The 27586-nt window shown below is 46.4% G+C and overlaps 1 protein-coding gene across 1 annotated transcript; it reads left to right on the forward strand.

Moving 5' to 3' along the window:
- On the forward strand, nt 1-27586 carry LOC115475148 (probable hydrolase PNKD). Its single transcript, XM_030210888.1, has 6 exons — nt 1-143; nt 8294-8386; nt 14315-14478; nt 14655-14741; nt 20117-20232; nt 26491-27586. Exons 1-6 carry the CDS (start codon nt 1-3, stop codon nt 26662-26664), a joined length of 777 nt encoding a protein of 258 aa, XP_030066748.1. The 3' UTR covers nt 26665-27586.

Below are 27586 nucleotides of genomic sequence, written 5' to 3' on the forward strand. Positions count from 1 at the left end.
ATGGCTTTTATCTGGAGCAATGACACAGCATCCCCCTGCCAGTTCCTCTCTAGCCACACAAACCAGTACAGCCAGTTTGAAAGGAGAGCCACCTGCTCCCCTGCTGGCCACATTCAGCCAAATACTGGAGAGCAATCAGATTCGTGACTCAAAGCTGGGAGAAATGTCTGCATGAAGGAGTCCTTTTACTAAGCTGCGGTAAAAAGTGACCTGTGGTAGTGTGAGTGCGTGAAACTGGCGTACGCTGGGCCATTTTTTTACCGCGGCTAGGAAAAAGAGCTTTTTTAATGGGGGCAGTAAATGGCCGCGTGGTAAAATTAAAAGTGGCACATGGCTATTTACTACCTGAGCCCTTACCGAGGCCGCCGAGAGGGGGGGGGGGAGCCGGGGGGAGAAAATTCCCCGTGCCTGGGCCTCCAAGGGGGGCCCGGCGCCACAGTCCCCGGTCTTACCCACCTGCCCTCAGCTACGTCAACAGCCCCCCTCCGTCTGCCACCGGTCCCCCTGCATTCAAATCACAGCGCCTCATTGACCTTCCAGCCAGAAACACCACAAGATCAACACGCACATACCTAAACCTCCATCACCCAAGCTTCAAAAGAATTAAATTATTTATTATTATTATTTATTGCATTTGTACCCCACATTTTCCCACCTATTTGCAGGCTCAATGTGGCTTACAGAGTGTTGTTATGACAAAGTCATGACAGGATATTGGATACAATCAAAAGTGTGCAGAAGATGGATGAGGAATTAGAGAAGATGGTATTAGGATAGTTTAGGAGGTGATTTGTGTCTTTATGGGTTCTTTTTGTAGGCTCTGTTGAAGAGATGTGTCTTCAGGGATTTGCGAAAGTTGCTTAGATTGTCCATAGTTTTTAGGGCTGGGGGTAACCCATTCCATATCTGTGTACTTCTGTAGGAGAAGGTAGTGGTGTATGCCTGCTTATATTTAAGTCCTTTACAGCTGAGGAAGTTCAGATTGAGGAATTTGCGGGCTGATCTCTTGGCATTTCTGGGCGGTAGGTCCACAAGGTTGAACATGTACAGTGGGGCATCTGCATGAATGATCTTGTGTACGATTGTGCAGATCTTGAATTCGATACGTTCCTTGAGTGGAAGCCAGTGAAGTATCTCTCTTAAGGGTTTCGCACTTTCGTATTTGGTCTTTCCAAATATGAGTCTGGCTGCAGTATTTTGGGCTGTTTGGAGTTTCTTAATAGTCTGTTCTTTGCAGCCAGCATACAGAGTGTTACAGTAATCCAGGTGACTAATTACCATAGATTGTACCAAGGTACGGAAAATGTTTCTCGGGAAGAAAGGCTTAACTCTTTTGAGTTTTCACATCGAGTAGAACATCTTTTTGTCGTGTTCTTCACGTGGGTATCGAGAGTGAGGTTTCGGTCGATGGTAACTCCAAGAATCTTCAGGTTTTCTGATATAGGAAGGGTGCAGTATGGTGTGGTTATAGAGGAGTAATTGTTGTGTTGTATTGAAAAGTGAGTACTAGGCATTGAGTTTTTTCTGTGTTGAGTTTTAGCTGGAATGAATCTGCCCAGCTATGCAAGGTTCTGAAGCTTTGGTTGATCTCGTTGGTGATTTCGTTTAGATTGTGTTTGAACGGGATGTAGATCGTGACATCGTCTGCATATATGTAAGGGTTAAGGTTTTGATCAGCTAAAAGTTTTGGCTAGAGGTATCATCATTAGGTTGAAGATGGTTGGTGAGAGGGAGGATCCTTGAGGAACTCTGCATTCTGGTATCCATGGAGGTGATCTTTCGGCGTCTGTTATTACTTGGTAGGATCTGGTGGTGAGGAACCCCTCGAACCAATTGAGGACTGGGCCTCCAACTCCGAAGTATTCTAGTATATGAAGTAGTATTCCATGATCAACCATGTCGAAGGCGCTTGACATGTCAAATTGTAATACGAGTATGTTCTTACCAGTAGCAATTGTTTTTTTGAATGAGTTCATTGCCGCCACTAGTAAAGTTTCGGTGCTATGATTTGATCGAAATCCTGATTGTGACTCATGTAGAATTGAGTATTTAGTTAGATAATCAGTGAATTGTTTCGTAACTATGCCCTCCATTATTTTGGTTATGAGCGGAATAGATGCAACTGGTCGATAATTAGTTAGGTCCATTGTGCTTTTCTTAGCGTCTTTTTGCAGAGGAGTACAACCTATGTATCCAGCTTCTCCTTTATAAGCACGCAACTATGGAACGCACTACCAAACACCTTGAAAACAACACACGACCTATCAAACTTTCGGAAATCACTAAAAACTAACTTATTTAAAAAGGCATATCCTGATGACCCAACTTAAATGCCTCGATCCCGCAACACAACGAAACTAAGACTCGAACTGATCACAATTCAACCCTTCCTCCTTATTCCCTGATGTGTTTATCCTACACGAACCTTCTACATTGTCACTCTGTATCTGCTATACCGGAACTGGCGATCACCATCACGGTTATTATGTAAGCCACATTGAGCCTGCAAATAGGTGGGAAAATGTGGGATACAAATGTAACAAATAAATAAATAAATTTGTTGTGGATGAAGAACTTGAGGATTATAACTCCTGAAAAAAGGAAGAAAGGGTAACCCAAAATATTCTAAGTAGTAGATGTTACAGCAGCAGAAGGGAATTTTTTTTAATTCTTTATTTATTTTAACATTCATAATATATACTTATGAGTGATAATACACCAAACTGAAATTAAACATTCAAATAAAATAAGCAAATATACAATGCACAGTATTATTCCAAACTAACGACCACAAGTTAAGGTAATCGATGAAAGACATAGAAATAAATCTCCATACTTAAACATTAAGCACACAAATAGTTAAATCAAAAAGAACAGCTTAATTCCAGCGGGTAACTCTAATCTGCTATACAGTGTTGCACATGTGATTAAACTTGTACATCAACCTCTTCTCTGCTTAATAAAAAGTCTTCCAATTGTTTTGGGTCAAAAAATTGAAATTGCTTAGACTGAAATTTTATTCTACACACACATGGAAATCTTAAGAGAAAATCTGCTCCTATAGCAGTTACACGAGGACATAAGGATAAGAACCTCCTACGTCTCTGTTGAATCTCATGAGCCAGGTCAGGAAAAACTCTAATCTTTGAACCCAAAATCGGGAGTCCAAATGTCTCAGAGAGAGTCTAAGGACAGTGTCCCTGTCCATCTCCATTGCAAAAGTTACCAAAGTGTAGGGGAATTTTCTTTTCCCCCTACACATCTCTTGATTCTTGTGCGATGTAGCTACCAAGAGAGTAGTTTAGGAGATTTATTAGCACCTTCAAAAAAAGGAACTTTTGGTTATATCCATATAATAAGCTATTCTTTCAGTCTCAAGGGCTGCTGTCTGATGTTTAACCTTTAACATTTCTGGAAAAACATGTTTATTTTTACTGCGGGTATAGTTGGAATCTAACTCAGTAAGGAAGCACGAAGGCGATCCAAGCGTTCTCTCACTTGTCACTTACGTTATATTTGTTTATTAATATTTATTTAACATTATAAGATTAACTTGCAAGTTGCAATACAAAGAAAAATCGTACTAAGAAAAATTATACATTATTAAATGATTATATGCTCTCTTTCTTAGACCACAATAATGAGAGGAAAAAAGGGGGAGGGGTATATTAGATGAGGAGATCAAGTTTAAAGAAAAAGAGAACATTAAAGAATATGTCTAGCCTGAAGTTTCCATCTTTTTCAATTATTTAATCAGTTAACATTCATACATAGAGTCTATTTGGTCACTTTTTTCGTCTCCAGAAAAGTTCGAAGTTGTTCTGGCTCGAAAAATACATATTTATTGCCCATGAATCTTATAAGGCATTTACACGGATATGCTAATAAGAATGACGCTCCTAAAGCCTTAGTCTCTTCCCTGAGAGCCAGAAACATTTTCCTTCTATCTTGTGTTATCTTAGTAACATCCGGGTATCCATATTCTAGAACCACAAAAAATCTTTGACGAATTCTTAAAGTATAACTTCAAAACTGAGCTTAAATCCTGTTCAAATACAAACGATACTATTAAAGTTCGACGTATTTTCACTTCCAATATTGATTCTTCAAGTAAAGCTGAAATATCTTGAATTCCCAATTCAGGATCATTAACTGAAGGCAAACACTCAGTAAACTCAGGTCCCTTTCCCGCTTGTAAAGGCAAAGGAAGATAATAAACTTTGTTTAATGGAGGAATAGCCGCGGAGGGATATTGAAGAATACCTACTAAATATTTTTGAAAGAATATCATCGGAAAATTCAAGATTCTTAAGTTTAAACGTCTGTTAAAGTTTTCTATGTGTTCACTTTTTCGAGATGTAATAATTTTGTCTTTAACCAAGGCTTCGGAAGTTGATTTGAAATTTGAAACCTCTGATTGCAGTTGTGAAACTTGGTTAAATGATTCTTGTTTAACTTTATCTGTAGTCAAAGTTAAAAGTTCATTCGTGATTCGTGAGTACTGCAACTCTGAGATAGATTGTCCCAAACTTGCGCCACCAAGACCCTGAAGCAGTTTTTTCGAAACGCTGGCCACTGTTGGCTTGGTGTGGCAGAAGGGGACGAGATCTAATCTCCAGCGTGAAAGATAAGTGTTCTTTCAATAACTAACAAGTTTTTTGGAGGTTTTTTCTGAGCCTATGATGAACAGAGGATAGCTTTTGCATCCGTTTAAGCTCCGATAGACGTTACCTTAGTCTAGGGGCTCTGTGAGGCTCTTTTTCCTCCTCCTTCAGATGGTGGATTGTTTAAGATATAGGCAATACCATTCATCGTATCATTTCCATTTCAGTGGGAAGAAGTGTATTGTGTAAACAGATTATTTGAAAAGATTTTTCCACATCCTATGAGTTAATGTAAAGTTAAAAGTTCAACATTACTCACAAGGAGAGACGTATCTTGGGCTGCCTTAGTAACTGTTGTAGTCAATGCTTGTATCGCTGTCCAAATAGGCTCTAATGTAGCCACCACGGGAGTCTTTAACTCCGCGTTCACCTCCTCTGCGGTTTGGGGTAAAGATCTGCCGACCAAGGCTTTGAGGACACCGACTTCCGATTCCTCTAGGCTTTCCTCTAAACCTCTCAAGTTCCTTGCAGGACATGGTGGTGGATTCGGTCCCTAGTAGTGCCGTTGCTCCTCTGTCAGCTCTGACATCAGGGCTCAACAATCCAGTATCTGGTGGAAGACTTGCTGCATATCTGTGGAGGGTTTGTCGGATCGGGGACGAAGTTCTGGTCAGCGGCAGTCGACCTTTCACCGCCCCTTTCCTCTTAGTGTACAACATATAGTAAAAAGTATGTAGAAAAGGTAAAAAAGGATGAACCACAAATTCTCTCCAAACGAACGCCACACAAGTCAGGCCGCCATCTTGATTCCTCCCCCACAGCTGGTATTTAAAAAACCCCTATGTGCCCACCTTATTGATAACCATCCCCTCCATTTTAATTAAACTGTCAAAAATCTTGACATCACCTTCAAATCTCGCTTTTCATTTAAGCCTCACATAGATTCCATTCTCTGTACCGCTTTGTTTGCCCTTCACTACATCTGTCCAGTCTGCTCTCTCCTTCTGAGCTTAATCATCACTCGCCTTGATTATTGCAGTTCACTCTTCGTTGGTCTGCCGCTCTACACCCTTAAACATCTCCAACTTGTGCAATCTACTGCTATTTGCCAACTTCACAAATCTAAACCTTTTGATCATATACACTGGCTTCCCATGACCTCATGAATACAATTTATGTTTCAATCATTTTTATTAAGCAGTTATAATGACACTTAGAACATGTTGAGAGCTTTTACAGAAAAGAAATTTGTCTTCAAGGGCCATTTCACTCTTGTCACTGATTATTGGCTTCACCTGTTTATCCTGTGTGTTCTTCCCCGTGCCCTCTGTTCCCTTGACTCGGGTCAGCTTGCGCTCCCATCCCTGTCTGTCCTTCATCTCGAAACTATTTGCGTTTCTGCCATTAGCCTTGCTGGACCCAAATTCTGGAACTCCCTTCCGTCTGGAACCCTTTTACACAAATTTCAAGACTGCACTCAAAACACATCTATTCGCCCTGGCCTTCCCTAAAATCTAAGCTGCTTTTTTTTTTTCCTCTTAGCCTTCCCAGAATCCCTCTTCCCTTCCATCTCTGCTCTCCCTCCCTTTCCTTCTCTTCTCATTTATCGTTTTGTATTGTAAACCACATAGAAACTAGCAATGGCCCTTGCAGTATATCAAGTTATTATTATTATTTATTTTATTTCTTTATTTGGATTTTGCTCACCCCTTTTTTCAGCAGTAGCTCAAGGTGAGTTACATTCAGGTACTCTGGATATTTCTCTGTCCCAGGAGGGCTCACAATCTAAGTTTGTACCTGAGGCAATAGAGGGTTAAGTGACTTGCCGAAGATCACAAGGAGCAGCAGTGGGATTTGAACTGGCCACCTCTGGATTGCAAGACTGGTGTTCTAGCCACTCCTCCACTAGCAACAGTCCATCTGGAATCTCAAATAGTACCAGCATTCCATGTAGAATCTTCAATAGTAGCAACAGAATCTCAAATAGTACCAGCATTCCATGTAGAATCTCAAGTATTTATTTAGATTTTGCTCACACCTCTTTCAGTAGTAGCTCAAGGTGAGTTACATTCAGGTACTCTGGATATTTCTCTGTCCCAGGAGGGCTCACAATCTAAGTTTGTACCTGAGGCAATGGAGGGTTAAGTGACTTGCCCAAGATCACAAGGAGCAGTGGTGGGATTTGAACTGGCCACCTCTGGATTGCAAGACCGTGCTCTAACCACTAGGCCACTCCTCCACTAGCAACATTCCATCTAGAATCTCAAATAGTAGCAACATTCCGGAATCTCAAAAAGTGGCAACATTCCATGTAGAATCTTCAATAGTAGCAACAGAATCTCAAATAGTACCAGCATTCCATGTAGAATCTCAAATATTTATTTAGATTTTGCTCACCTTTTTCAGTAGTAGCTCAAGGTGAGTTACATTCAGGTACTCTGGATTTCTCTGACCCAGGAGGGCTCACAATCTAAGTTTGTACCTGAGGCAATGGAGGGTTAAGTTATTGTAAATAAATAAATTATAAGCAGGTACTTTCTCTGTGCCTACTGGGTTCACAATCTACATTTTGTACCTGGGGTTATGGAGGGTTCAAGTGACTTACCCAAGGTCACAAGGAGCTGCAGTGGAAATTGATCTAGTTCCCCCAGGTTTCAGCCCACTGTACTCAGCTTTCAGTACTCCTCCAAGTAGCTGAGGGTAGTGTGTGGGTCACTCCCCACCCCCCCCCCCTTATCCATTCAGGTCTGCTCTCATACTGCTCCCTGCTTTGTCCTTTCCTTTTTTCTCCTCCTCGCCTCCCTTTTGCATTCCCCCAGGCTTCCCCTTCTCTCTCTCTGTTGCCACCAGGGATCTGAAGTTAAATTGTATAAAGTGTGCATGATTTGCACGGTTAAAGCCAGGGCTGGTGGTGACCAGCCATATACCGACAGGTGTCTTCTTAGGGTCCAGGTACCAAAGTCACCACTGGAACTACAGAAGCTCCATTAGCTTAGATGTCACGTGTGAGGAACAGGTTGACTCTCAGTAAAGTACTGATCATCAGTATGATTAGAAAGATTGTCTATAAAATTGTGTCATGAGCAGTGGGCTTGGGTCTGCAGAGCTGGTGGTTGGGAGGCGGGGCTAGTGCTGGGCAGACTTATACGGTCTGTGCCAGAGCCGTGGTGGGAGGCAGGGATAGTGCTGGGGGCAGACTTATACGGTCTGTGCCAGAGCTGGTGGTGGGAGGTGGACTGGTAGTTGGGAGGCGAGGATAGTGCTGGGCCAGACTTATACAGTCTGTGCCAGAGTGGTGGTGGGAGGTGGGGTTGGTGGTTGGGAGCGGGGGATAGGGCTGGCCAGACTTATACGGTCTGTGCACTGAAGAGGACAGTACAAATAAAAAGTAGCACATATGAATTTATCTTCTTGGGCAGACTGGATAGACCGTGCAGGTCTTTTCTGCTGTCATCTACTATGTTACTATGTATGTTACAGTGTTATGAGCTCATGTTCTGCGAGGGTGCAGTACTTTAGTGGGTGCAAAGCAGCGGCTGTAAAACACGTTTCTGTAGAAGAAAATGAGGCCTGAGCGTGGAAATTAGGAGTAGTTTTAGTAAAAGAAACACTGTCCAGCGTGGACATCTCTAGTGTGGAGTGTCCGTCAGGTGCAGATTTAATTCATGCAGGTTTTTTGCTGTTTCCAGGGATCACAGTGGAGGGAACAAAGCCTTAAAGCGGTTGTACAAGTCCTGCCGGGTGTACGGAAGCTCCTGCGACAGCATCCCGGAGCTCACAGAGTAAGTACGTGTGAGATAAGAGTGGTGTCGCCCTGTGAATGACATGTACTCATTTCTTGTCGTACTGTCGTGCTTTTTGACCTAGGGTATCCCGCTGTCCCTGCACGTTACTGGGTCTTTAGGATGTATGCCGTTTACTTTCATGGCACGCATCCTGTAGTCACTCAGAAATCGCACACGGGGGTTGTCATGTGGCCTCGTGAGAAAAGTTTGAGTGACATCCTTCAGCCACAGTGTCACCAAAGGATTCCTGCCCATCCAAGGCATTTTGATTCCATTGAAATCTGTTTGCAAATTTTTTGTTGTTTGTTACATTTGTACCCCACGCTTTTCCCACTCATGGCAGGCTCAATGCGGCTTACATGGGGCAATGGAGGGTAAGTGACTTGCCCAGAGTCCCACTAGCAACATTCCATGTAGAAGTCGGCCCTTGCAGATCACCAATGTGGCCGCGCAGGGCTTCTGCTTCTGTGAGTCTGACGTCCTGCACGTACGTGCAGGACGTCAGACTCACAGAAACAGAAGCCTGTGCAGCGTTTCTACATGGAATATTGCTAGTGGAATAGCAACATTCCATGTAGAATCTCCAATAGTAGCAACATTCCATGTAGAATCTCCAATAGTATCTATTTTATTTTTGTTACATTTGTTACCCCCGCGTTTTCCCCACCTCATGGCAGGCTCAATGCGGCTTACATGGGGCAATGGCGAGTTAAGTGACTTGCCCAGAGTACCACTAGCAACATTCCATGTAGAAGTCGGCCTTTGCAGATCACCAATGTGGCCGCGGCAGGCTTCTACATGGAATGTTGCTAGTGGAATAGCAACATTCCATGTAGAATCTCCAATAGTAGCAACATTCCATGTAGAATCTCCAATAGTATCTATTTTATTTTGTTACATTTGTACCCTGCGCTTTCCCACTCATGGCAGGCTCAATGCGGCTTACCATGGGGCAATGGAGGGTTAAGTGACTTGCCCAGAGTCCCACTAGCAACATCCATGTAGAAGTCGGCCCTTGCAGATCACCAATGTGGCCGCGCAGGCTTCTGCTTCTGTGAGTCTGACGTCCTGCACGTACGTGCAGGACATCAGACTCACAGAACAGAAGCCTGTGCAGCTTTCTACATGGAATGTTGCTAGTGGAATAGCAACATTCCATGTAGAATCTCCAATAGTAGCAACATTCCATGTAGAATCTCCAATAGTATCTTTTATTTTTGTTACATTTGTACCCTGCGCTTTCCACTCATGGCAGGCTCAATGCGGCTTTACATGGGGCAATGGAGGGTTAAGTGACTTGCCCAGAGTCACAAGGAGCTGCCTGTGCCTGAAGTGGGAATCGAACTCAGTTCCCCGGGACCAAAGTCCACCACCCTAACCACTAGGCCACTCCTCCACTGATTTAAGGCACGCTATAAATCCCAAAGTAAGTGGACATGTTGAGGATGGTCTTGTAATCTTGCAGGGGATCTGCAGGTACTGAATATGCGTGCAGTCTATATGTGTGACTACCACAGTGTGAGCATTCCTCTGTGCTTTGTGTACCTGTGGCTGCTCTAGTGCAAATATCCCTCGTGTGCATTCCATATGCTGCTTCTGTAAGTGAGTGCTGTGGTGCGAGCATCCTTTCTCATTGTGGATCTAAACATGGCATTACTTGATAGAAATTAAAAAAAAAAATAGCCACATTGAGTCAGACCAGAAGGTCCATCTGGCCTCTTTTCCAACATTCTGTTTCCAACAGTGTCCAATCCAGGTTACAAGTATCTGGCAGAATCCCAGAGAGTGGCAGGATTCTATATTACCAATCCCAGAGATAAGTAGTGGCTTCCCTCAGGCAGTGGCGTAGCCACAGGTGGGCCGGGGCCCACCCACTTACGGCTCAGGCCCACCCAACAGTACCACACATTTAGCGGTAGCTGGTGGGGATCTCAAGCTCTGCCAGCTGAAGACTTCCTCCTGATGGTAACGAAAACGCAACTCTCCACAATACCGGCACCTGCGCATGCTCAGTTTTCAGCGCATGCCTGCTGCAGACTGCCAAGGTGGAAAGAAGTGTTTTCCCACCAGCTGAGATATTTTTTTTTTGGGGGGGGGGGGGGGGAGAACACTTGGTGCCACCCAATTCTTGCCTAGGCCCACCCAAAATCTGTTGCCTGGCTACGCCCCTGCCCTCAGGTCTACCTTAATAACGGTTATGGACTTCCCTCCAGGAACTTGTCCAAAGCTTTTTTAAACCCAGCTACATTAACTCCTTTTACCACATCCTCCAGCAATGAGTTCCAGAAGAGAACTTACCAATCTCCTGCCCCTCCTTCCCTTTCACAGGCTGTTTAGTCATATAGAGGCCTCCCTCCTTGCAGCCGGTCACTCCATTTTAGCTCCGCATAGCTGTCTTAGATTATAAGCTTCAAGAAACAGAGGCTGTCTATTATGTGTGTGATATTGTCTGTACTGAATTTGTCTTATAATTGGAGTTTTGTATTGTAAACTATGTAATGCTTTCACTAGCAATATTATCATTGTAACATAGTAACATAGTAGATGACGGCAGAAAAAGACCTGCACGGTTCATCCAGTCTGCCCAACAAGATAACTCATATTTGCTGCTTTTTGTGTATACCCTACTTTGATTTGTACCTGTGCTCTTTAGGGCACAGACCGTATAAGTCTGCCCAGCACTATCCCCGCCTCCCAACCACCAGCCCCACCTCCCAACCACCGGCTCTGGCACAGGCACAGACCGTATAAGTCTGCCCAGCACTATCCTCACCTCCCCACCACCAGCCCTGCCTCCCAACCACCGGCTCTGGCACAGACCGTACAAGTCTGTCCAGCACTGTCCCCGCCTCCCAACCACCAGTCCCGCTTCCCACCACCGGCTCTGGCACAGACCATATAAGTCTGCCCAGCCCTATCCCCGCCTCCCAACCACCAGCCCCGCCTCCCAACCACTAGTCCCGCCTCCCACCACCGGCTCTGGAACAGACCGTATAAGTCTGCCCAGCACTATCCCCGCCTCCCAACCACCAGTCCCGCCTCCCGATCTTGACTAAGCTCCTGAGGATCCATTCCTTCAGCACAGGATTCCTTTATGCTTATCCCACGCATGTTTGAATTCCGTTACCGTTTTCATTTCCACCACCTCCCGCGGGAGGGCATTCCAAGCATCCACTACTCTCTCCGTGAAAAAATACTTCCTGACATTGAATAAATTACATCACGTTCCATGTGTGTCTGTGCGTGTATGCCTGCTAGTGCTGTTCAAATGTGTTTTCAGTGCTGTCATGCAAGCATAACTGCATGCTGTATATGTGAGTGCTGTAGTGTGAGCACCTCTCCATGCTGTGTGTAGATATGAGTACTATAGTGCAAGCACCTTTTCGTGCTGTGTGTAAATGTGAGTACTATAGTGTGAGCACCTCTCCGTGCTGCATGTAAATGTGAGTACTACAGTGCGAGCACCTCTCCGTGCTGCATGTAAATGTGAGTTCTATAGTGTGAGCACCTCTCCATACTATGTGTAATGTGAGTACTATAGTGCGAGCACCTCTCCGTGCTGTGTGTAAATGTGAGTACTATAGTGCGAGCACCTCTCCATGCTGCGTGTAAATGTGAGTACTACAGTGTGAGCACATCTCCGTGCTACGTGTTAATGTGAGTACTATAGTGCAAGCACCTCTCCGTGCTGTGTGTAAATGTGAGTACTGTACTGTGTGTGCATATCCAACACAGTGAATAGAGGCCTCAGCTCTCTCTGAACTGAGGTTATTGTCTACAGTTAAGGCTATGATCCCCATCCCGCATGACTTCCCCTGTTGCCATCTTTCTGCCCTGCTGTGTGGCAATCAGCCAATCATATACCAGGGCAGATATGGACGGTTTGGTGGCTTGAATTTCTCTGCAGCTCCCTGACACCAAATAGGAAGAAAGTTCAATCCCCCTCCTTAAGAGGGCTGCAGCTCTTTTCTAGGCCTCTCTGCCCCTGGTGAATGGCCGTGGTCGCCTTCTTGTTTTTCTGCTTCTTTTCTTGTAGCTTCTCAGCTATCTGAAATTAATCTTGTGACATCTATGTCCTTTTGTCATTAGCAAACTCAGAGAATAATTAGCACGTCTCGCTTTTTCACCTGAGAGGCTGCTGATGTAAAGGATGTGAAAAACCACAAGAAATATGTGAAAATCAATCGTGAGAAATTTCAGTTGTTACCATATTATGTGAGTGGAATACTGACTGTGAAGCACAGAATAGAATGTGCTGTGAGAAATGTCCTCCGGGTCTCGCAGATATGAACAGAAAGGTTTTATACCCAAAGAAATATATTTGTCAAATAATTGTTATTCGTTACAGTGACGAGAGGCAGGATAATGGTATGAGTGAAGCAAGGGAAGACTGAATACCAAAGGAGAGACTCCAATGGTGGGGCAGGGAAGAGAGTGGGAAAGTGAGAATTAATACAGAAAAGTGTTTGATGTATGTTTGTGTCAGTGGAGTGCTGACAGATAGAGCAAAGACTGAATAAAATGATACCCGGAGAGGGTTGGATTTTAGTAGGATTCAGACATCAAAGCACTAATTTTCAATAGCTAGATATTGTCACACTGATGTACAGCTCTGTGTACACAGCGTTGCCTCTTGTCTACCTAGGTGAAGGAGGGCCAAGCCTCTGCAGTGAACTGACACACCCAAAGAGCATGGGGGAAGCCACTGCATGCCCTGGGACTGGTAGCATGGAATGTTACTACTATTTAAGATTCTACATGGAATGTTGCTACTCATTGAGATTGTGAATGGAATGTTGCCACTATTTGAGATTCTGAATAGAATGTTACTACTCTTTGGGGTTCTAATGTTGCTACTCATTGAGATTCTGAATGGAATGTTGCTATTATATGAGATTCTGAATAGAATCTTGCTACTCTTTGGGGTTCTACATGGAATGTTGCTACTATTTGGGTTTTTGCCAGGCACTTGTGACCTGGATTGGCCACTGTTGGAAGCAGGATACTGGGCCGGATGGACCAATGGTCTGACTCAGTATGACTATCCTTATGTTCACTGCACATGCCCTGGAGGCAGTGTAACAACCGGAGCAGCCTTCTGACACAGAGTGACATCCAGTGCAATAGGTTATCCTTGATTGAATAGCAGTGCATTTTAATATGTGATATTAGTCAGCTCCCTGTACATTTTTGGATTGCCTGGGTGACGGACAGAGTGGCATTCCTAAGGAGGCTGACACCCGGGGTGGATCGCCGATGCGCCCCGCCCCCCGGGTGCAGGGCCCCCCCAGAACAGCGCAACCCCCCCCCCCCCCGGCAAAAGACCCCCCCCCCCCGGGGCACGCCGCTGGGGGGGGGGGGGTGCCGCGCGCCTGCCGGCTCTTTGTTTTCATGCTCCCTCTGCCCCGGAACAGGAAGTAACCTGTTCCGGGGCAAAGGGAGCATGAAAACGAAGAGCCGGCAGGCGCGCGGCACCCCCCCCCCCAGCGGCGTGCACCCGGGGCGGACCGCCCACACTGCCCCCCCCCCCCCTTGGTATGCCACTGGACGGACACTTTCTCCACTGTCAAGTGAATGGTCTGCGGTTCTCAGCTGGAGGGGGGGGCTGGGGAGTAGCTCCTTGAGCTACACATGTGTTCATGGAAAAATGCTTTGTTTATCTGCTTATTTTCACGTGATGTCACAGACCAGTCAGCACCCTCTGGTATGGCACTGGGTTGTAGTCAGTAGAGTGCCGGAGCGTTTTGGGAAGAGGATTGGGGGGGGGGAAGGGAATTCCGGTCTGCTTTTTATTCCAGAGACAGGTTCTGCATTTGTGTGGAGCTGAATTGTGAGTCTGTCTGTGTCGTACGTCTCTCTACAGCAGTCTTTGTGCAGCCTGACCCCCCCCCCCCCCACCTCCTTTTTCTTTGTGTCTCCCCTCAGCCCGGTCTCGGATAAGGAGAATATAACGGTGGGACAGCTGCAGTTCCAGGCGCTCTTCACACCAGGTCACACAGTGGGACACACCATCTATGTTTTGGACGGGAAGTCTGGAGACGGTCCGGCCTGCCTCTTCTCTGGAGACCTCCTCTTCCTCTCGGGCTGTGGTGGGTACACTTGGTGCATGTTGGGGGGCAGCTGGCTGATGTCACCCTCGTGTCCTTAGCATGGGTTCATTGTGACGTGCAGGACACATTTCTAACTGGGTTCAAACGGTTATTGTGATGGGTACCAGTAGGCAGTTTACTGGAAGGTTACTGGTGAGTTCTCTGTCCTTTTGCAGGGAGGATGTTCGAAGGCACCGCTGCAACTATGCTGGCTTCTCTGGATGGCGTTGTGTCGCTTGGAGATGACACTCTTCTCTGGCCAGGTGTGCACAGCTGTGAGCATTTGGGTCTGTGTGAATGTATCACCACATATCAATGGATTTTGGGTACCTGTGCGTGTGGATCTGTATGTTAGAAGCAGTTCAGAGGCACAAACCACCAGGCCAGCATCAAAGGGAGAAAAGGAGGCAATGGAGAAGGAAGCTTTGAGAATATTTATTTATCTTTTGCCACCAATATGTTAAACCTGTAGCCGATGGTGGAAGCCAGATGAAATAAAGCAGCGGGTCCTTCATGTCTGCAGTGCTGATATTTAAAGCTGCAGCACTGAATCCACTTTATTACTTATTTATTTAAGAATTTCACCATGAAAATGTAAATACATATGCAGTCTTCCATGACATCTCTCACAAGGCAGAAAACATTTATAGTAACATAGTATAGTAACATAGTAGATGATGGCAGAGAAAGACCTGTACGGTCCATCCAGTCTGCCCAACAAGATAAACTCATATGTGCTACTTTATGTGTATACCTGACCTTGATTTGTATCTGCCATTTTCAGGGCACAGACCGTAGAAGTCTGCCCAGCACTAGCCCCGCCTCCCAACCACCAGCCCCGCCTCCCAACCACCGGCTCTGGCACAGACCGTATAAGTCTGCCCAGCACTATCCCCGCCTCCCAACCTCCAGCCCCGCCTCCCACTACCGGCTCTGCTATCCAATCTCGGTTAAGCTCCTGAGGATCCTTTCCTTCTGAACAGGATTCCTTTATGTTTATCCCACGCATGTTTGAATTCCATTACCGTTTTCCTCTCCACCACCTCCCGTGGGAGGGCATTCCAAGCATCCAGCACTCTCTCCATGAAAAAAATACTTCCTGACATTTTTCTTGAGTCTGCCCTCCTTCAATCTCATTTCATGTCCTCTCGTTCTACTGCCTTCGCATCTCCGGAAAAGGTTCGTTTGCAGATTAATACCTTTCAAATATTTGAACGTCTGTATCATATCACCCCTGCTTCTCCTTTCCTCCAGGGTATACATGTTCAGGTCAGCAAGTCTCTCCTCATACGTCTTGTAACGCAAATCCCATACCATTCTCGTAGCTTTTCTTTGCACCGCTTCAATTCTTTTTACATCCTTAACAAGATACGGCCTCCAAAACTGAACACAATACTCCAGGTGGGGCCTCACCAACGACTTACACAGGGGCATCAACACCCCCTTTCTTCTGCTGGTCACACCTCTGTCTATACAGCCTAACGTCCTTCTAACTACGGCCACCGCCTTGTCACACTGTTTCGTCGCCTTCAAATCCTCAGATACTATCACCCCAAGATCCCTCTCTCCGTCCGTACCTATCAGACTCTCCCCACATAACACATACATCTCCTGTGGATTTCTATTCCCTAAGTGCATCACTTTGCATTTCTTTGCAATGAGTTTTAATTGCCAAACCTTAGACCATTCTTCTAGCTTCCTCAGATCCTTTTTCATGTTTTCCACTCCCTCCCGGGTGTCCACTCTGTTACAGATCTTAGTATCATCCGCAAATAGGGAAACTTTACCTTCTAACCCTTCGGCAAGGTCACTCACAAATATATTGAACAGAATCGGCCCCAGCACCGATCCTTGAGGCACACCACTACTCACCTTTCCCTCCTCCGAGCTAACTCCATTCACCACCACCCTCTGGCGTCTGTCCGTCAACCAGTTCCTAATCCAGTTCACCACTTCGGGTCCTATCTTCAGCCCATCCAGTTTATTTAAAAGCCTCCTGTGGAGAACCGTGTCAAAAGCTTTGCTGAACTCTAAGTAAATTACATCCATAGTTCGTCCCTGATTCTATTCTCCTGTCACCCAATCAAAAAACTCAATGAGATTCGTTTGGCACGATTTCCCTTTGGTAAAACCATGTTGTCTGGGATCTTGCAATTTATTGGCTTCCAGGAAAATTACTTTTCCAATAATCGAAGTGAGGCTTACCGGCCTGTAGTTTCCAGCTTCTTCCCTATCACCACTTTTGTGAAGAGGGACCACCTCCGCCGTTCTCCAGTCCCTCGGAACCTCTCCCGTCTGCAAGGATTTATTAAACAAATCTTTAAGAGGACCCGCTAGGACCTCTCTGAGCTCCCTTAATATCCTGGGGTGGATCCCGTCCGGTCCCATGGCTTTGTCCACCTTTAGCTTTACAAGTTGTTCATACACACTCTCTTCCGTGAACGGTGCTATATCCACTCCATTTTCATATGTACTTTTGTCAGTCAATCGTGGTCCTTCTCCAGGATTTTCTTCTGTGAAAACAGAACAAAAGTATCTATTTAGCAAATTTGCTTTTCCTTCATCACTATCTACATAGCGGTTCGCAGTATCTTTTAGTCTCACAATTCCCTTTTTAGTCATTCTCCTTTCACTAATATACCTGAAGAAATTTTTGTCACCCCTCCTTACATTTCTAGCCATTAGTTCTTCCGCTTGTGCTTTTGCCAGACGTATCTCTCTCTTGGCTTCTTTATATGGTGACCCTGTCGCTGGTTCAGTGCATAAAACTATATCTGGCCATTAACCTAGATGCAGAATTTCGATGCTTTCCAGATAACATTGGGGCTGAGCCCCAGCCCACCCCAGACCCCCTTTCCAGATAATGTGTATCTTTTATGTTTAAAGCCCACTATGGTACACTGTACACATAAAATTGTGCATCTAACCAATGCACATTTTTTTTAAGGCTTAGGAGGTTGACATCTATGTCTATGTCTAGACGTCAACCACTTAGGAGGTTGACGTCTATGTCTATGTCTAGACGTCAACCACATCAGGCCTCAACGCACAAGTTAAAACTGAAATGATGCCAAAAATGCAGAGGCCTAGTCCAGCCAGATCTTCTGAGCAGCAGTTCTTACTCCTGTCACAGAGTCATTAGGCCAGTCCCTATGAATGTGTCCGTGCGAGACGGTGTCCGCCTAGCAGTACCTCACTATTGTGGTCCTAGGCATCCACAGCTCCTGTGTCGGAACGTTTAGCCCTGTAGAGGGGCATAGCCAGACACCCAAAGTGAGTGGGTTCAAGAACCTCCCCCCCCCCTTACATGGCATCTCTCCCTCCCCTGCCCCAGGCAATCTGACATCTGTCAACTCTTCCCTCCACCCCCATATTTATTTATTTATTTATTTATTTGTTACATTTGTATCCCACATTTTCCCACCTATTTGCAGGCTCAATGTGGCTTACATAGTGCTGGATATGCGATTGCAGACTCCGGTGTAAACAAATACAGAGTGATGTTGAGATAAGATAAGGTTCATGTGGCAGTGCCACATGAGATAGGCAGGGGCGTAGCCAGACTTCGGCGGGAGGGGGGTCCAGAGCCCGAGGTGAAGGGGCACATTTTAGCCCCCCCCCTCAGCACCGCCAACCCCCCTGCCTTTGCCGATCCCCCCCCCCCCCCGCTGCCGCCACCACCACCAACAACAACATTGCCCCCCCCCCCCCCGCCGATGACCCTCTCGACCCCCCTCCCACCGTCGCCTACCTTTGCTGGCGGGGGAGCCCAACCCCCGCCAGCCGAGGTCCTCTTCTTCCGGCGCATGGCTTCGTTCTGTTTCTGTGAGTCTGACATCATGCACGTACAATGTGCAGGACATCAGACCACTGCACTGACCCAACCCCCGCCAGCCGAGGTCCTCTTCTTCCGGCGCAAGGCTTCGTTCTGTTTCTGTGAGTCTGACGTCCTGCAGGACGGCAGACTCACAGAAACAGAACGAAGCCTTGCGCCGGAAGAAGAGGACCTCGGCTGGCGGAGGTTGGGGTCCCCCGCCAGCAAAGGTAGGCAACTGCGGCGGCGGGGGAGGGTTAGCGGCGGGAGGGGGGTCAAGAGGGTCGTCGGCAGGGGAGTCCAGGGCCAAATCTACGGGAGCTCAGGCCCCCGTGGCCTCACGTAACTACGCCACTGGAGATAGGATAAAGTTCATTTGGGTTAGCCACATAGGGGCATCGTACGTGGAAGAATTGTGTTGTGTCCATTCTGTATTTTGGTTTTGTTGTGTTGCAGCGGTCAGGCTTTTATGTTGGGTTGGTAGGGTATGCCTTTTTAAACAAATAAGTTTTTAGTGTTCTTCTGAAGTGTAGGTGGTCGTACATAATTTTCAAGGCTTTTGGAAGTGCGTTCTTTTAAACCTTTCAGTTTTTTTGTTAGCGGCAAGCAGCAACTCATACCCGCAGCTTGTGCCTGCCCAGAACATTCCCTCTGACCTGGTTTCATTTATGTTGAAACAGAAAGTTGGGTCAGAAAGAAGACCTTTGAGCCAGCACAAGTGGCGGGTATGTGTCATTGCCTGCAAAAAAATAAGGGGTCCTTTTACTAAGCCGCTTAAGCGCTCAACGCATGCCAATTCAGAGTTACTGCCCGGCTACCATGTGGCCTGTGTGATCATTTTTTACACGCGGCACAAAATATAGTTTATTTTCTGGCACGCAGCGAAAATCAGGCAGTTTCAGCCCTGTGCTAGGGCTCCCAGAACCCACTTCAGAGGCTAAAAGACCTGCCCCAATTCCAATCCTTGACACCAGCATGGTTGGCAGGCTCTGCAATGTGGGACTAAAGGTGACGTCCACTTCAAGCAGGGGACACGTTCACGTTCAGCCATGCCCTTGATTTTTGCCTTTAATCGGTGTGTTCGCCCAGAATTAAAAGATTAGAAAAGACTACGAAATGGAGGTATTTTAGTCTCACAAGAGAAGAGAATCGGGCTATAAAAACACTTGTGCGAAATCAGGAAATTGTAATCAAACCAGCAGATAAAGGCAGAGGCGTGGTTATGGATAGGTCTGTGCATGCTAGGAAGGTAGACAAATTTTTGATAAAGAACATTATGTAATTTTAGAGAACCAACTAAAGGGATAAAGGGAAAGGGAAATGGGACTTGATGCACATAAACGATTACCACATGGTTAACGCGAGAGACCTTACCGCTAAGTCAATGGCTGGCCGTAAGATCTCAGACCCAAAATGGACACTCGCCAATTTTTATTTTGCTGCAAAACCATTTGCGGCAAAAGCTTTTTTTAAAAAAAAACAGTTTTTTACAGGTGCGCTGAAAAATTGATCTGCGCGCACCCAAAACCCACGCCTCCACTACCGTTTGCCATTTTTCAGTGCACTTTAATAAAAGGACCCCTAAAAGGTTTTAAAGGTACGGAGGGGTGGGGGGCAGGAAGAGAGTTGAGAGTTGCCCAATCACCTGGGGGGGAAGAGGAGGGATCCTGGGTGGGCCTGTGTCCAGCTGTGGCGACACCACTGGCCCTGTTTGCCCAGGCTCTAATGCACATGACCTTGGGAGTGGTTAGAACCACTCCTCTGACTTCCTGAGCCCCAAACTTCCTGATCTTTGATCTTACTTTGCCCTGTCTTCCCTTCCAGGACATGAGTACGCAGAGGATAATTTAAATTTTGCTGCAGTGGTGGAGCCAGAGAACAGCTCACGGGAGAGGAAGTTCCAGTGGGTGTTTCAGCAGCGACTGGAGAAAAAGTGCACGGTAAGAGGAGGCCCTGTGGAGGGCAGTATTAGTGCTGCCAGGTCAGAACGCTACACTGTGCCAGGGTCAGATGGCGCATGTCCAGCAGACAGACAGGATGGTTTATCTGGCACCAAGCAGGAGCAGAATGCATCGTTCAGAAAATCTCAATACAGCAGCCTCAAAATTTTGGAAATGTGTTGCAGGGGCAGCTCAAGGGACGAGCTTACTTTTGCATCAGTGACCCCCTCCCCCCCCAACACACACACACACACACAAACATTCTGTTAGCTCTGTCTGTCTCTTGTCCTCCACCACCCTCCGCGAGTGGCACGCAATGGCAGGGCCGGTCCTAGGGTCTCTGGCGCCCCCCTGCAGACTATGAGTTGGCGCGCGTGGCGGCCCCCTCCCCCCCCCCCCCCGCATCTCCTTTCTCTCTTCTCCCACCCTGCCCCTGTCCAGCGATTCACCTTCGCCCCCATCTCCCTCCCATTTATAGCCACCTGCCCACCTTCTTCTCCCCCCCAACATTCCCCTTTTTCTTCCCTGCGTGGTTTAAGTCTTTTTTAATTTACCTCCGTCCCAGCAGCCGCGTCATTTGAAAGCCCTGCCCCATCTCTAGCCTTCTCTCCCTTCGTGAGTTCCCACCCTCAAGGAAATGACGTCAGAAGGTGGGACTCTGTGGAACGAACTCACGAAGGGAGGGAAGTCTAGAAACGGGGCAGGGCTTTCAAATGACGCGGCTGCTGGGACGGAGGTAAATTAAAAAGATTTAAAGCCCCAAGGGCGGCGTGGTATGGCGCCGCAGCGGCACCCTTGAAGGCAGGCGCCCCCCTGCGGTGCTTACCCCGCTTACCGGATTTGACCGACCCTGCGCAATGGGGAGGGAAGAGAAGCTAGACTGGGATTTTGGCTCCCTTTTTCACTGGCTCCCTTAGTCAGTGGTTCAGCCGGCCCTGTGTAGGGGATGGAAGGGGTCCAAGAGTTTGTGAGGTGTGAAATAGTGTATTATGAGCTGGAGAAGGATTTAGGGCTTCATTTTGTGACAGGGTAAATGTCAAATTTTAAATCTGTTTTAAACCTGTTTTATAAACACCTGAAGACACTTTCCCCAAAATTACACATTCTGTAGAAGGATCCTCAAAATACCATCGATAGGATATAGGACCATCCTATCAGGGCTGAGAGCATATATTTTTCATTACATTTCATAGTTTTCACAGCCCACCTGAAGTATAATCATTAGTCCTTACCTTATTTCATTAATCAATCTAATACAAAACAATCTTCTTTCTCAACCACCACAAAAGTACAAAATACTTAAGCTTGAAGACAACAATTCCACAGCTCACAACACCGATTCGATTATGTTTCAAGCCTTCTGCCCTGGGTCAGGGTGTGCACTCCATCAAAAAATATTTTAATCTGCAATATAATATTAAGAAATGGTTAAATAAGTCATAATTATTTCCACCTCATTTTACCAAAGAGCACTTTAATGCATTTGCGAAAACGCTTTGAAGTGTTTGTGTGAAGATATTTTGTTTATAGTCTTGACTCTTAATTGGAATTTCCTTTTAATTGGAATTTTCTTGATATTGTTTTTAAAGGCAACGTAGACAAATTTGTGCCCTTCTAAAATTGGCTCCTGGAACCAGCTGCAGTAGTGCACACGTGCTCCCATGCAAATGTGCACTTTCGGTGCTGCAGATGTGAGTATGTTCTCTGTGTGCACGTTTCAGGTCGCCTTGGCTGCAGCCAAGCTCCGCCCCCCAGGGAAGCCTGTGCACAGATCAGTAAAGAACATGCATTTCCTTTACACATGTACAATTTCATAAAAGCCCTTTTTGGCATGCAAAACATGTTTTACACATGGAAACTGCTTTATAATATTATCCTGATTGGACACGAGTACCATCTATATATCTAGTGCAGAGAAAAGTTTATGAACCCCCAAGTATAATAATCAGAATTACACATTCTGCTCATGATACCTGTGTTTCACTGAAGCCAGGCTTTTCTCGTGCAGCAGAAAAGGTAAAAAGATTAAGGCTCGTTCAGAATCAGTGTGTGTAAAGTACTAAGTGAAGCCTCATTTCCTCCTTGATTAATTAAAATTAGGTACTTAAATAATTTGGAGACAAATAAATCACCCTGCAGAGTAAACCTGTACAGGGCATCTTGTCCTGTAAAAAGGTCCTTAAAGTTTTAAATTTGGTCTGCTCCATAAAAGCCCATTGGAACTCACCGTACCATGATCAGAAGACATTTCATCTGAAGACCACTTCTAACTGTTTGGAGCTCCGTCCGTCCACCTACTGTCAGACAGGCTATAAACAGAAAAGGTGGGAAGCCTACAGTGATTCTAACCAGGAATGGCCATCCTGCCAAGATCACCCCAAGGCCAAAGTGGAAAATCATCCATAAAGTCATAAAGAACCCCAGAAGAACAGAACATATACAGATGTGTGAGCGTCTCTTACTTCGGCTGATACAGGGTTTTAAGCATCAACCAAGAGGAAAAACACCGACTGGGAATTTCATTTATTAAAACTTATACCGCCTCAGTGGCCAAAGGTTTTCAAGGTGGTTTACAACAAAAGGTTAAAACATACATCCACTAAAAATGACCCTAAACACTCATTTCCAACATGCCCAGAATGGACCTTACTTATATAACCTACCAATCTGGTACTACCCAAAAATTTTCTTCCATTATGTAGCTTCCTACTATTCCAGAACCTGTGGAATAGTTGTGTCCATCAACCAGCAGGTGGAGATAGAGAACTGAAAACTGAGCTGAGACATTTGTCTTGGCATCCAGTCCAGCTCCTCAGTATTTTCTGTCTCCAGCAGGTGAATGTACACACTTTCAGTCTCTGATTCTGAGTGATTTGCTAATGGTCCAGTTGGTCGATTGGTGCCCAGTTGAGCTTTGCGGCTGGCTTGAGTCTGCAGAGTCATATCTGGAGGTCTTCAGATCCCTGTCTCTGGTGCCCTGTGAATTTACGTCTTCCCTCCTTTCTCCTCTCCCCTGTTTCCTGTGGAGCTCTCCTTTTCCAACACAACAACCTTAAAAAAAAAAGGAGAAGAAAATAAATTTACTGGAGAGTCTGTCCTGATCCTTTCTCATCTGGGATATGACTTGTGGAGACTGTGAGTTTGAGGGGAGCAGCCAGTAGTGGTAAGTCTGACTAAGGTTTGACTCAGAACCTCTTGGGAAGGCTGTAAGTTTTACTTGGTGCAGGGGAGGGACCCTAACTCACCGCTTGGGACTGTGTTGTGCTGCGCATGTGACAGTTGGGGTGAATGGTGTTCCCGCTCTGGGACCCACCAGTCCGTGTCTGGGCATTGCAGTGCGTGCAAGCCAGGAATCACGCAGGACGTGGAGGAAATGGTCAGTGGCAGCAGGTTTTCAGATTTGGCACAGATTTGGGGACTTCAGGCTCTCCGGCAGGGCTGGTGCGCAGTTCGATGCAGGAGAGTTTGGGAATGGGTGCCATTTTGTCGTGGCCGACTGGCAGTGAGGAACAGCCTCTGATCGTGCGCAAAACACAGTCGCCATTTTACAGCCTCAGGGACCGACAGAGCATTCAGCTGTATTGGGATTTTTGTTTTCTCTGGAGTCTGTATTGCTCTTACACCAGACCTATTTACTTAAGCAGGGGCAGTCAGAGTTGCCACAAGGTGCTTCAGTCTCTCGCCTCACTGCCCCTCCGGCTCCTATGAGATCTCGTTTAGACCTCCAGGAATGGGCAGATGAGGCTATCTCTGCTTCTTCCTCCTTATTTATGTAAAGTGATGCACTTAGGGAGTAGAAATCCATGGGAGACGTATGTGTCAGGCGGTGAGAGTCTGATATGTACGGATGGGGAGAGGGATCTTGGGGTGATAGTACCTGAGGACCTGAAGGCAACGAAACAGTGTGACAAGGCGGTGGCTGTATCTAGAAGGTTGCTAGGCTGTATAGAGAGAGGTGTGACCAGCAGAAGAAAGGAGGTTTTAATGCCCCTGTATAAGTTATTGGTGAGGCCCCACCTGGAGTATTGTGTTCAGTTTTGGAGGCTGTATCTTGCTAAGGATGTAAAAAGAATCGAAGCGGTGCAAAGAAAAGCTACGAGAATGGTATGGGATTTGCGTTACGAGACGTATGAGCAGAGACTTGATGACCTGAACATGTACACCCTGGAGGAAAGGAGGAACAGGGGTGATATGATACAGACGTTCAAATATTTGAACAGTATTAATCCGCAAACGAACTTTTTCCGGAGATGCGAAGGAGGTAGAACGAGAGGACATGAAATGAGATTGAAGGGGGGGGGGGGGGGCAGACTCAAGAAAAATGTCAGGAAGTATTTTTTCACGGAGAGAGTGGTGGATGCTTGGAATGTCCTCCTGTGGGGGGGGGGGGGGGGGGGGTGGAGATGAAAACGGCAGCTGGCAGTGAACAGTGATTCAGATGCACTACTTGCACCCACCACAGAGCCTTCTCTCTGGTACTTCCTGACTCTGTGGAAACAGGAAGTTCATCAGAGAGAAGGCTCTGAGGTTGGCACGAATCGCTTTTCACTGCTGGCTGCCTCCAGCAATAAAAGGTATACCTGGGGTGTTAAGAGGCAAGGAAAGATGTTGGATTGCCAGCTGGGGAGGGGACAGGCGAGAGAAAAAATTGGAACGTGGGGCGGGCAGGGAGAATCTGGCGATGACATCACTTCCAGCTGCCAAGAAGTGCCAGAACGCCATTCCACCTCGTTCTGGCACAAATTAAGCCCTGGATCGAATCCTGTTTTGAGTATAAATTGTGCTAAAATACAGACCAGGCCTAGGGGAGTCACATATTTTTTTCAGCATTGTATAGAGATCTGAAGAGATTGGATTGTTATTTAAATAGACAGTATGGGCTGTTGATTCTACTTCCGTAATCTAATACAGCAAAACCCTGAAACAACAGCCAATCAAAACTCCCAAAGGGTTGTATAGAATAAATAACAAAAATGTGGAATTGACCCTCAGAAACCTAGGCTTCCACCTACAGAACACTGTTATCTATATAAGAGTTTTGTGTCTGTGGTCTAGTCTCTTTCATAGGGTACATTTTCCACCTACTCTCTGTGAAATTGATAACCCCTCATTTCAACTAGAGACGTCTAGCTAGGCAAATCAATACCCCTGGAATTATAGTTAAAACTGGGAGGTTCCTGATGAAGCCCTGAAATGGGTGAAATGATTGGGCCCCGTTGAATATGATTACTGCAACTTACTCCTCACCGGCCTCCCACTCAGCCATCTATCCCCCCTTCAATCCGTTCAGAACGCTGCCGCAAGTCTTATCTTCTGCCAGAACCAATATACTCATATCACCCCTCTCCTCAAATCACTTCATTGGCTTCCGATCAGATATCGCATACAATTCAGGCTCCTCCTCCTTACCTACAAATGCACCCGGTCTGCGGCTCCTCACTACCTCTCCACCCTCATCTCCCCCTATGTTCCCGCCCGCAACCTCCGCTCACAGGACAAAGCCCTTCTCTCAGTACCCTTCTCCACCACTGCCAACTCCAGGCTCCGCTCATTCTGCCTTGCCTCACCCTATGCCTGGAACAATCTTCCTTTACCCATACGCCATGCCCCCTCCCTACCCATCTTCAAATCTCTGCTTAAAACTCACCTCTTCAATGCTGCCTTCGGCGCCTAACCGCTCGAGAAATATAGAATGCCCCAATCTATCCACCCTATCAGATTAACTGTTCACTTGTCCTCTAGATTGTACACCTGTCTTTTAGATTGTAAGCTCTTTGAGCAGGGACTGTCCTTCTATGTTTAAATTGTACAGCGCTGCGTAACCCTAGTAGCGCTTTGGAAATGTTAGTAGTTAGTTAGTTAAAATCAGCAGTTGAAATGAGGGGTTATCAAGCCAGTCAAATGATAGCTAAGTTAATCTATGCTAAGCTGTAGCTTGAGAATAAGTGTCTGCTCAGTAATGCTCTGAAACTTATGTTTAAATTAGCACAATTTCACAGAGAGTAGGTGGAAAATTTACCCTATGAAAGAGACTAGACCACAGACACAAAACTCTTATATCGATAACAGTGTTCTGTAGGTGGAAGCCTAGGTTTCTGAGGGTCAATGCCACATTTTTGTTATTTAATCTATACAACCCTTTGGGAGTTTGATCGGCTGTTGTTTCAGGTTTTTGCTGTAATAGATCTGAAGAGCCCATAACACCCAGTCTGTTAGAAGCTGAATTTCTCTCTCTCTCTCTCTCTCTCTTTATCCCAGTGTCCATCCACTCTCGGGGAAGAGAAGGAGTACAACCCCTTTCTCCGCACCCACTGCCAGGACCTTCATGAGGCCCTGGGCCTCCAGCAGGGCAGCGAGGAGGACTGGAACCATTTCAGAGCCCGTGTGCTAGAGGAGGTGCGACGGAGGAAAGACCTCTTCAAGGGAAGATAGTGCTACGAGCCCTGAATGCTTCCCTAGGGTCTCGGCTGGAGGAGAAGACCCTGGCTAAACTGACATTAATGTGTGCACATGCTCAGTGGGTGTGAAGGTGTTGGAGAAAGGGGAGAGTGGCTGCAAACACTGCAGAATCTGTGGAACCTTTGGCCTGCGGCAACAAAAGAGAAATTTCCCTCTCTCCCCACCCCCCACCCCCCAAGAAAAGAGCAGCACTGGTGAAAATCTAAATCTGTGTGAAGGAAAGTTAAATGATGTGCTTGAGCTCACTACATTACCCACTGTGAACGCTTGCGCTCATGAGCCTGCAGGGACGCATCGAAGTGTCGCTGCATTCGTTTTAAACTGTGTCACGCGAGAAGGACCGTCTTTGACATCGGCAGCGGTCTTGGGAGGCTGTGATGAGGTTTAAAGGCTCAGCTTTTGTCGAAGAGCTTTGGAAACCTCACAGACCTCCTCATGGAAGCTGTCGGCCTACACCAGCCTTTTCCAAAGCTACATTTGAGCTGTAACAGCTGCTGGGTAGTGAGTGGAGAGATTTCCATGGGACAGACCGACTCTGTGGTTATTTTTCTAGGGGTGGCTGTTAGTTTTTCACTTGAGAATGTGGCCTACGTCCCCCCAGGATGCTTCAAGCAAAACGGTAAGTCATGCAGACAGTGGCAGTGTTCTCTTAGGCCCTTCTTTAAAAATTGGTATTAGCTATTTCAGGCATAAATGATGGTGCCATGTTAATGTAGCTTGTTAAATGCTAGAGTGGAGCAGTAGCCAAGTGGTTAGAGCAGCAAGCTGAGAACCAGGGGATCTCGGTTAAAATCCCACTGCCAGAGCTGCTGAGAGGTGGGGGCAGGGAGAGGCAAGATTCCCCCAGGCCTGGCCTCCAAGGGGGCCGGCGCTGGGGTCTGTCTCTCTCCTGCTC

Source organism: Microcaecilia unicolor, chromosome 7 (genome assembly GCF_901765095.1).
Source record: "Microcaecilia unicolor chromosome 7, aMicUni1.1, whole genome shotgun sequence".
Taxonomy (NCBI): Eukaryota; Metazoa; Chordata; class Amphibia; order Gymnophiona; family Siphonopidae; genus Microcaecilia; species Microcaecilia unicolor.

Coding starts and splice junctions, on each gene's coding strand:
- LOC115475148 (XM_030210888.1), top strand. CDS start 1: ATGGCTTTTATCTGGAGCAATGACACAGCATCCCCCTGCCAGTTCCTC. Junction 8,387..14,314: donor AGCATCCCGGAGCTCACAGA/GTAAGTACGTGT, acceptor GTCTCCCCTCAG/CCCGGTCTCGGATAAGGAGA. Junction 20,233..26,490: donor GACTGGAGAAAAAGTGCACG/GTAAGAGGAGGC, acceptor TCTTTATCCCAG/TGTCCATCCACTCTCGGGGA.